The 10,935-nt window shown below is 43.7% G+C and overlaps 1 protein-coding gene across 1 annotated transcript; it reads right to left on the bottom strand.

The window, feature by feature from the left end:
* LOC125452533 (ribonucleoside-diphosphate reductase subunit M2) lies at nt 1-10,421 on the bottom strand. The gene is made up of 10 exons (XM_048531073.2): nt 8,325-10,421; nt 8,129-8,203; nt 7,606-7,755; nt 6,545-6,661; nt 6,321-6,454; nt 6,132-6,226; nt 1,866-1,999; nt 1,384-1,488; nt 602-715; nt 1-523 (listed from the first exon to the last, which is right to left on the bottom strand). Exons 1-10 carry the CDS (start codon nt 8,415-8,417, stop codon nt 371-373), a joined length of 1,170 nt encoding a protein of 389 aa, XP_048387030.1. The 5' UTR covers nt 8,418-10,421; the 3' UTR covers nt 1-370.
* Between the last annotated feature and the right edge of the window lie 514 nt (nt 10,422-10,935).

Below are 10,935 nucleotides of genomic sequence, written 5' to 3'. Positions count from 1 at the left end.
TTAAAAAAGTTTGAATTTTATTTAGAAAGTGCATTGTCATTAAAATATGTACATTAAAACTATTGCAAATGTTTATGAAACAATATGGTTGCTGAAACAAGTGACTCAACCAAAAAAAATTACACTAAAATGCCAATGCAATGTAGTAGTTGACTGTTGTAAACCGTGCAATTTCACACTAAAATGTTCAGAAGTAATGCAAACACCTTCCACCTTTTTCTTGGAACCTGTTGTTCACAGCAAGTGCAATTCTAGTTGAAATAGATCATATAGGCGATTAGCCAAATGTAGTCAGTGGTATGCAGGACTACATACTCAAGTTTTGTCTGCAAAACTGTACGGAGAAACATGTGCAGTTCTCTAGGTCCTTTTAAAAGTCAGCATCCAGTGTGAATGAATTGTCAGCTGTATTAGCCATCACACCCATTCTCTGGTACTCGCCAACTCGCTTCTCAAAAAAGTTGGTTTTGCCTTCCAGTGAGATATTCTCCATGAAGTCAAATGGATTCTCTGCTTTGTAGATCTAAAAAGGAAAAAAGTCATTAATTTGAGTGCAGAGAACTTGGCATTTTATTATAGAATTAATCTGGTTGCTACATACCTTCCTAAAACCCAGTTCCAACATCAGTCTGTCAGCTACAAACTCAATGTAACGTTTCATTAAGGTGCAGTTCATCCCAATCAGGTTCACTGGCAAAGATTCTGTCAGAAATTCCTGGGGAAAAAGTTCACATTTAAATTCCTCATATTTGCATCTAACCCTGCATACACAACCCACCACCCACACCCACGCACCCCCCCCCCCCAACTTATCCTCCAAGAATCTGAACTTCACTCACATTAGTGCCAAGTTACAACTCCATAGACTCGATTGTGAAGGGCTGGGACACATGGTAGGGTGAAAAATGCTGCTGCTTTCACAAGTAAGGAAAGGAGATGGCATGGTAAGCTAATTGTCGTGAGTGGACTGGGGTGGCCGAAAAAAAATTACAGCCTTGATAAAATGAACAGACGTGTGCAGAGCCATTAGTTGCAACGCCAGGAAAGCTACTGCGATTGCTGGAGAAACAAAGTAATGCAAAGCAAGGAGCTGAAATACATCTCCGTGACCATTTATATGCACTGAGTCACAACTTGTTCGATCGTGTACGCTGTATTTGGACAATGACAAGCATCTCATGGTTGCTGTCTTCACACCAGCTAAAGCTTGTGCCTATCTCCACTGGGTCCTAAAAGCTCACTTCTGGGCCACAGACTATTTTAAAATGGCAATAAGTATTTAACTAAAGTAGAACTAGACAGAACCAGGTGTTACAGTATTTTTCATGTATTTTTAAATGGAAAGAAAAAGTTGTCTTGTAATGCAGAAAAGATAAAAATTACCTGTTCAATTTGGACAGCATCCCGAATGACTGCCCGTACCCTTTCTTCTGAAGGTTTATGCACTAAGTGCTTGAACATAAGACAGGCAAAATCACAGTGTAGACCCTATAAAAAGAGAGAAAATCAAGTAACTGCATTAGAAGATAGCAGTATGTATACAAGATAGTTTATGTTGTCAAATCTTGCACGGTGGCTGTATGAACAAAATAATCCAATTTAAACTTCAAGGAATATTCAACTGTTGATTATAGGGCACATCATAGGATATAATTGGTGATCAGGAAAAAAATCCATTTAAATAGAAGGTTGCTTTCAAGAATAGCAAGCAGGCCAGAGGACACAGATAACCACATGGTCTGCCAGTGTCTCAGGATCCAAATAAGAGCTTTTCACTGACTCATACAGAAACATGCAATAAAGAGCTGGCAGGCTGATGATGCAAAGATCAAACACATGTAATTGACAACTAATTCATTTCATACCTCATCTCGGCTGATCAGCTCATTGGAGAATGTTAGCCCAGGCATTAATCCTCGTTTCTTCAACCAAAAAATGGCAGCAAAGGAGCCAGAGAAAAATATTCCTTCAACAGCAGCAAATGCTACAACTCGTTCTCCTGCCAAAAGATAAGCGGATGCAAATGTTCATGTGTAATCCAAGCACTACGCAATGATCAGGCCTCAGAATCCAGTTTAAATACCAATTCACAAACAGCTCTTACTGCATTGCTAAATTCTGGCCACATCAAGGAGAGATGAATGGCCAAATGCAAAAAAGTGATCTCATTAACGTCAAAAGATTTCTGGAGTAAACTCCAGGTAACAGTGCCCATTAAATAGCAATGATCAGGAAATAGCAATTGATTAAATGCTGTGGTGTCCGATGCTCAGTAAAAAGGAAATTAATAGCATTCCAAAAATACCGAAGGGGCAGACGATGGCTCTGAAGTAAACATAGTAACGACTTTAGAGAAAAGTGCCAGACAAACTAAAAGCCAAGAAGTCCCTGGACCACAGTTGAAACCCAAAATAGTTGCTTCAGACACTGGATATAGTGGTAGGAATCTTCCATGAATCCTTAAGCTCTGGATAAATCCTGATACAGGAAGGAGACCATAACCAGGTTGGATACATTAACAAAGTGTGGGGCTGGATGAACACAGCAGGCCAAGCAGCATCTCAGGAGCACAAAAGCTGACGTTTCGGGCCTAGACCCTTCAGAGAGGGGGATGGGGGGAGGGTTCTGGAATAAATAGAGAGAGGGAGGCAGACTGAAGATGGATAGAGGAGAGTATGGGTGGGGAGTTAGGGAGGGTATAGGTCAGTCCAGGCAGGTCGGGGGAGGCGGGATGAAGTAAGTAGGTAAGAAAATGGAGGTGCAGCTTGAGGTGGGAGGGGATAGGTGAGGGGAAGAACAGGTTAGGGAGGCAGGGACGAGCTGGGCTGGTTTTGGGATGCAGTGGCGGGGGGGGTAAGATTTTGAAGCTGGTGAAATCCACATTGACACCATTGGGCTGCAGCGATCCCAAGCTGCTGTTCCTGCAACCTTCAGGTGGCATCAATATGGCACTGCAGGAGGCCCAGGATGGACATGTCGTCTGAGGAATGGGAGGCAGGGTTGGCGGGGAGGAGGAAGAGTTAAAGTGGTTCGCAACTGGGAGGTGCAGTTGTTTGTTGCAAACCAAGCGGAGGTGTTCTGCAAAGCAGTCCCCAAGCCTTCACTTGGTTTCCCCAATGTAGAGGAAGCCACACCAAGTATAATGGATACAGTATACCACATTGGCGGATGTTCACCTGCACATCCACTTGATGGGGAAGTCATCTTGGGGCCTGGGACGGGGGTGAGGGAGATGGTGTGGGGGTAAGTGTAGGACTTCCTGCAGTTGCAAGAGAAAGTGCCGGGTGTGGTGGGGTTGGATGGAAGTGTGGAGCGGGCAAGGGGGTCACGGAGAGAGTGGTCTCTCCGGAAGGCAGACAAGGGTGGGGATGGAAAAAATGTCTTAGTGGTGGGGTCGGACTGTAGATGGCAGAAGTGTCGGAGAATGATGTGTTGTATCCTGAGGTTGGTGGGGTGGTGAGAGAGGACATGGGGGGGGATTCTCTTTTGGCGATTATTGCAAGGGTGGGATGAGAGAGAGGTGAGGTGTGGGGAAACAAGGTCGAGGGTGTTCTCGACCACTGTGGGGGTGGGGGGGTCGCGACCCTTGAAGAACGAGGGCATCTGGGATGTGTGGGAGTGGAATGCCTCATCCTGGGAGGAGATGCGGCAGAGGCGAAGGAATTGGGAATAGGGGATGGAATATTTGCAGGAAGTGGGTGGGAGGTGGTGTATTCCACGTTGCTGTGGGAGTCGGTGGGCTTGAAATGGACATTGGTTTGTAGGTGGTTGCCTGAGATGGAGACAGAAAGGTAAGAGAGGTGTTGGAGATGGTCCAGGTGAACTAGAGGTTGGGGTGGAGGGTGTTGGTGAAGTGGATGAATTGTTCAAGCTCCTCCTGGGAGCATGAGGCGGCACCGATACAGACAATGTACTGGAGGAAGAGGTGGGGTTTGGGGCCTGTGTAGGTGCGGAAGAGGGACTGTTCCATGTCACCTACAAAGAGGCAGGCATAGCTGGGGCCCATGGCCACCCCCTTAGTCTGTAGGAAGTGGGAGTAAACAACTGCACTGCCCAGTTGCGAACCATTTCAACTCCCCCTCCCATTCCTCGGACAGCATGTCCATCCTGGGCCTCCTGCAGTGCCATAATGATGCCACCTGTAGGTTGCAGGAGCAGCAACTCACATTCCGCTTGGGAACCCTGCAGCCCAATGGCATCAATGTGGATTCCACCAGCTTCAAAATCTCCCCTCCCCCCACTGCATCCCAAAACCAGCCCAGCTTGTCCCTGACTCCCTAATCTGTTCTTCCTCTCACCTCAAGCCACACCTCCATTTCCTACCTACTATTCCACCCCCTTGACCTGTCAGTCATCAGACTGACTTATCCCCTCCCTACCCCCCCACCCATACTCTCCTCTCCACCTATCTTCAGTCCGCCTCCCCCTCTCCCTATTTATTTCGAATCCTCTCCCCTTGCCCCTTTTCTGATGAAGGCTCTCGGCCCGAAACATCAGCTTTTGTGCTCCTAAAATGCTGCTTGGCCTGCTGTGTTCATCCAGCTCCACACTTAATTATCTTGGATTCTCCAGCATCTGCAGTTCCCATTATCTCTCGATAGCTTAATAGGCCATTGAAAAAAGTGCTCATCTATTGAAAACAGTGGTACTGCAAAATATTGAGAAACATACCAGAGTCAGCATTCTATTAAAACACTGTTCAAACAGTTAAGCGGGATTCTTCGCAGGTGGTTAAGAAATACAGATTTAATGTAACCATAGCTGTACTGTTTCCAAGAACGGTATTTGATAAAGCCAAGGGATTAGCGCTGATGCCACATTTACAGTATAAATATCAGAGACAAATGAATTACCATCAAAGTTTGTGGATGTCAAAAATAGGCAAGAGGCCAAGTAATGAGCATGAAGCAAGCAGTCAAGAGGGATACATGCTGAAGTGAGTGTGCAATAACTTGGCAGATAAAACTATGTTGAATATAGGCTGTTATTTCAAAACAGCATGAATACAAAAATAGGGAAATATGCCAAAACTATGTACTAAATCAACTTCACCCTTCATTGTAGATGTGGTCTTTGATCCCTGTATCAAAGTGATATATTCTGCCATTGGAGGCAGTCCAGAGAAGGTTCTGGGTTGATCTTGTATATGGAGGAATATAAAGACAGGGACATGTCAAGTTGGTCACTACTTAGTGGAAAATGAAAATGAGGCAAACTTATTGAAGCAGAAGATTCTTAGGGACTAACAGGACAGGTAGAGATAATAAACAGCATAATGCAAGCAGTCTCCTGTTTCAAGGAGAGGAATATCATGAGGGTAGGAATCCATGTAATTCTGCAGCTAGGAAGTCCTTAGAAGTCGGAGGCAACAGCAGTCAAGGCTAGGAAGGATTCCCTTCCTGGTTAAAAATCTATAAAAAGGTATCAAAGATACAGTGACCAGCACTACTGTCTCAGTGCCAGGGACTCAGTTCAATTCCAGCCTTGGCCTATTGTCTGTGGGGATTTGGCACATTCTCCCTACATGTGCGGGTTTTCTCCTTGTGCTCCAGTTTCCTTGCACGGTCCAAGTGCGTAGGTGAGGTGGATCGGCCAAAGGAAATGCAAGAATGAGCTTGGTGGGCTCAAATCGGCCAAATGGCCTGCTTCCACACAGAACTCTAATGTTCAAAAAGGAAGGACAGTAGAAGCGGAGTTGAGGTTTAATCAGATCAAGGATATAGTGGAGAAAAGTCAGGTTTGACATGCCAAGTGGCCTACTACTGCTCTGACATCTTATGGTCCAAGCCACATTAGAAGCATCACTTTTGACATTACTGGAGATATTTAAATATTGGCAAGATTTGTCCTAATGAGAAAGAAAATTTCTAAGAAAGTAAGTATCATTCACAGCTCATTAAGTTGGCATTGAATGGAAAAGAAACATGTACAATTCTGTGAAGTTTTGGAAAGCCTACTTTTGTATCATTTCAGAGTGATTGAAGGTGTCATTCACCTATCGTATGGGTGGCTATACATAATGTTTCAGAATGGCTGCCAAATTTTAAGTGTTGCCAGGCATTGAATGATCAAACAATCTTAGTGAGGAAAAAACTGCTTGCTTCTCCTCCATATCAACTCACTGTCCTTACCAAATGTTGCTTGGCGGTCACCAATCCAACACAGTGCCCAGTCAGCCTTCTTTTTCACACAAGGTAAAGTTTCAATTGCATTGAACAGATACTCTCTACAAAAGAAAACACAATGAGGATTTGTAAAATATTGCTTGAAAAGAGAGACAAGTGCCCAGTGCACCTTGAACCCCAAAAGAATCCAGCTACCTCTCCTTAGGATCCTTGATGTAAGTATCAATAAGAAGACTGTACATTTCCGAGTGAATATTTTCCATAGCAATTTGGAATCCATAGAAACAACGAGCTTCAGTTATTTGCACTTCTTGACTGAAACGTTCCACCTGTTAAAACATTACATATCATCAATGCTCAATTCAAACGAAGACATCTACTATCCCAAAGTAAGGCATTCCAAAACAAAAAACCATTACCAAGTTCTCATTTACAATGCCGTCACTTGCTGCAAAGAATGCCAGTACATAAGAAATGAAGTGTCTCTCTTCAGGTTTCAGGGATTCCCAGTGTTGGAGATCTTTAGAAAGGTCAACCTATTAGCACAATTTACAAGCATTAGTACTTTCACACAACAGGAGTAAAAGCATTTAAATACAGACAGAAAAAAGGTCCACGTTACCACAAGATTAGACTAGAGTGCTTCACCACTTGTCAGCCAAGCACATGTCATTACAAGCACCCAGGATAAATTTAGAACGCAAAAACAAGGCACAGGAGTAGGAGTAGGCCATCTGGCCCCTCAAGCCTGCCCCCCCACCACATAAAGTCATAGCTGATCTTTGAGACTCAGCTCCACTTACCCACCCACTCACCATAACCCTGAATTCCTTTACTGTTCAAAAATTTGTCTAGCCTTGCCTTAAAAATAGTGAGGGTGCTTCAACCACTTCACTGGTCAGGGAATTACAGATTCACAACCCTTTGTGTGAAGAAGTTCCTCCTGACCTCAGTCCTATATCTGCTTCCCTTTATTTTGAGACAATGCCCTCTAGTCCTAGTTTCACCTGCTAGTGGAAACAACCTCCCTCCCTCAACCTTATCTATTCCCTCCATTCTTCTGAATTCCAATGAGTATAAGCCCAGTCTACTCAGTCTCTCCTCATAATTTAGTGTCCACCCTTGTCATGGGCATGGAGGCCAGTTACACACAACTAAGTCAGGGATAGCATATTCACAAAAACCGAAGCCAGGAAACCAATTCGGCTTTGTTTACAGAAGGCTGTTACATGGACACGGCTAGTGATCTCTATTTCAGATGTTTCAAATTGCCATGTGTGAGCATGGCCCGCATAGGACGGCTTCGCCAAATATAATGCCTAACCAAAAAGGGAAAAGGAACGGAGGAAGGTGTAAATGGGAACTGAAAGTAAGTATTTCGTGAGCATTAAAGTGAAGAGATTGGATGCTAAACTGAAGAAAGGACAGTTATTGGCAAAGACAGGGATTAGTGAATGGACACTGTAAACTAGCAACTCACTTCCTCTGCTGTCCAAAAGGATGCCTCTGCTTTTTTATACATCCGCCAGATGTCGTGGTATTGAATGGGGAAGATAACAAAACGGCGCGGATTCTCTTTCAGTAAAGGCTCATCGTTTAAATTCGAGTGATCTGTTTCTTCTGATTTCAGCTAGAAACAAAAAAAGTTTTTAAAAAGTTACAAGGCGGTCCTACACAACCGGTTACGAGGTGCCACTGCCTGTCCTCTTCCAGTGAGGAAGGATTTGGCGCCAGCTACTTCTTCCACTCAAAAGAAAACTATCTAGAAACGGGTTAAAGTTGAACCCTTTAAGGGTTATTTTTAAATATAAAAGATAAGTTCACGAGTAAAAAACGGATCCGTCGGGGGAAAAGTGTTAAGTTTCTTGTGGGGGGGGGGGGGCAGCAGTCTCTTTTTTGGCGCCAGACTGTCAGTTACACAAAGGTGTGGTGCGGAGGGACACGGTTCTTTTTTGTTACACAAGTTTCACATTCAAGATTTATCTACACGAAGATAAACTCACTGATACATCGGCGTCCACCAGAATCTTGCGGGCGGTTTTACTGGCTAAGACCCGAGTGCTACTCAGAGAAGGCGGCTGCAGAAAAGAGAAACACACATAAATCAGTTACGTCTGCCATCCTTTCGATGCTTTTTTTTGTTCGAATTTGGTGTGGGGGGGAAAAAAAACACCCTCACCGTTCCACGCCAACACTCACCGTATTTTCCTTGTCCTCCTTCAAGCAGACTTTGCTCATTTGTGTAGAGACGACATTCTCATTCTTGGTAGCGAGGGGAGTGCGGACTGACATCTTTCTCTTGGGTAATCGGGTGGCTCAGAGGATAAAAAATTATTTTTTTTGGGGCAAGCCCAAAGGGAAAAAAAAGACACTCACGAGTTCTCTACTAGATTAAGTGGAAGGGAGAAAAGGAATCCTCAACAACAGAAATAAAACAAAAGAATAACAAGAATACGACTTTTAAGCAACAATTGCAACCTCACTGAGCCCACTTGCTTACTGGATACCTACACCGATCACCTTGGAGACAATCAGCTACTATCTGAAGCGCGCGCCGGCTTTCTCCTCAAATCCTGTTCGGAATTTGGCGCGGAATCCGGACGTCCAATCGGCAGCGGCGAGATCCGCCCCTCTTTGTGACGTTACGTCACCATCGGCCAATCGGCGGCCGCGTCACCCTTCGCGGGAATTTCGATTTCGCTCCCTCCCGCCGGGACGGTGTTTGCGCGGAAACAGACAGATGAAAGCAGAAAGAGAAGAGCTCAGGGTTGGCGGGAAAAGAGAGAGAGATAAAAAATATGATATTTAACTTACACGTTTATATTTCTGTCTTTATACAAATGCAGTCTTTCCTCTAATCCAAAAGAGTTCCCGTTTAAATAAGAATTTGGATTGCAATGAAACTACCCCGACCCAAATTCTCGAGTTGATTTCCAATCAGGACCAACCGTTTCCTGAAGAATCTGCAAAGTCATTACCGGAATACTCACCGATTTTAAATAACGTCAGCACCTCCGATATTGCTTTGTCATGATGATTGAGCAGAGGGATTTTTTAATTGAAACTTATAAAGGCAAAATCTTTCGAAGTAATGGTGAAATTTTGTACAATTTTAAAACTGGCGGCAGAAACTGCAATGTAAGCCTGAGCGTTACCTTTGCATTAGAGGAATAATGACGGATACGGTCAAGAGTGGTACAGATTTCACTGGCATGTATCATTTCTATTTAGATAGATTTAATGCCGCGGGTTAAATGCGTTAGCTTGAAATGGATCAATTAATCACGTTATTGACGAGCCTGGACGAAATAGAGTTGAACATGTAGGGTATGAATATTTTTAGTGCATTTAAAAACAGCTTTGTGTATGTTTATGTTTCTTTTTAAATAAATGTACGAGTGGTTACAATTTAAAACGCACAAATAAGTTAGTGAAAGGACATTTTTCTTCAGCCGACATGCAAAGCTGATGTTTCACAACCAAAGTCCAACATTTTGGCTCCTACAAAACAACCAACTCAACACCATCTAGCGGCTAAAAATGTCATTGAATTGGGCTGTTTCGGCGCAGCAGAAGCAACAGAGTTAGCATATCTTTAGGCGTTGAAAAAGGTAATAAATCGGAGGGAGACCTCAATAGCAGCTTTACAAATTTTGAATTTAAAGGGCCGACGGCGCGATGAATGGAGATGGCAAAGTGAGGAGACAGCATGTGGCGATAGCCAGTCTTGAGACCCCCAGGCAACCCTGTATTTTCCGTTATGTATTCCATTTAAATTGCCACAAGGTAAAACCAATTCTTTTTTAAACTGGCTAACGGTCATACACTATGATAAATTCTCAGGGCATGAAACAATATTGATGGAAAGGAATCATCGTTCCCAAGACACACCATCATTTGGCCTTACCCTTTCTAGCACATGCTTAGAAAGCAGCTCGGATGAATTAGATTTTGTAAGGGGTTAATAGGCGGTATTACAGTTAGTTTTTTTTCACAGAATTGTTGCAGCACAGAGGAGGCCATTCAGCATTAGCAGATCTCCACATGAACAAATCACTGAAACCTTCTCTGGCCTTGTAGCCCTGAACATTCTCTCTTTTCAGATAGCCGTGTAGTTACTTTTTGAAAACCGAACGAACTGCGGATGCCCTAAATCGGGAACAGAGACAGAAGTTGGTGGAAAAGCTCAGCAGGTCTGGCAGCATCTGTGAAGAGAAACCAGAGTTAATGATTCAGTTCCGGTCATCCTTCCCCAGTTCTGAGGAAGTGCTAAGCACCGAAGAAGGATTGTAAGCTGAAACTTTTAACTTTATTTCTTTATTTTTCCAACTTTATACTCTGTGCTTACTTCAGTGTTTTAAAATGGTGCTGGAGAGCGGTGACAACACTTTTCACTGTGATTGCAACAGATACATGTAACAAGTGCACGTGACAATCAATTAATCACAGTTTCTCATCTCTGACGAAAAAGATGTCCTAACTTTTCCAATTTATCTTCATAACTGAAGTTTTTCAACCCTGGAACTATTTTCACAAATCCTTTCTCCACTCTCTCCGATACTTTCTCTCCCTAAAGTGTGGTCCCAAGAACTGGAGTCAGTATCCCAACTGAAGGTTAACATATATAATTCAACAGAACCTCCTCGCTCTTCCCTCTGCACCTATTATAAAGCCCAGAACACTGTACGCTTTATTACTGCTTTTTCAACCCGTCCTGTTCAGCCATCCTCAATGTACTTATTGTTGAGGAGAACGACCACAGGACCTCCCTGTACTGACCTGTTTCCTTACTGTCGCCCAATTGCCTTCA

This window comes from Stegostoma tigrinum, chromosome 4 (assembly GCF_030684315.1).
Source record: "Stegostoma tigrinum isolate sSteTig4 chromosome 4, sSteTig4.hap1, whole genome shotgun sequence".
Lineage (NCBI taxonomy): Eukaryota > Metazoa > Chordata > Chondrichthyes > Orectolobiformes > Stegostomatidae > Stegostoma > Stegostoma tigrinum.
Note: the sequence above shows the minus strand (reverse complement) of the source record. Positions and strands in the feature narration are given on the sequence as shown.

Excerpts from the sequence above, each read along its gene's own strand:
- LOC125452533 (XM_048531073.2), bottom strand. The coding sequence starts at position 8,417 with ATGTCAGTCCGCACTCCCCTCGCTACCAAGAATGAGAATGTCGTCTCT. Across the intron at positions 6,227-6,320 it reads ATCAAGGATCCTAAGGAGAG|AGAGTATCTGTTCAATGCAA; the intron begins GTAGCTGGATTC and ends TTTCTTTTGTAG. Across the intron at positions 2,000-6,131 it reads TGACCGCCAAGCAACATTTG|GAGAACGAGTTGTAGCATTT; the intron begins GTAAGGACAGTG and ends ATCTTTTGGCAG.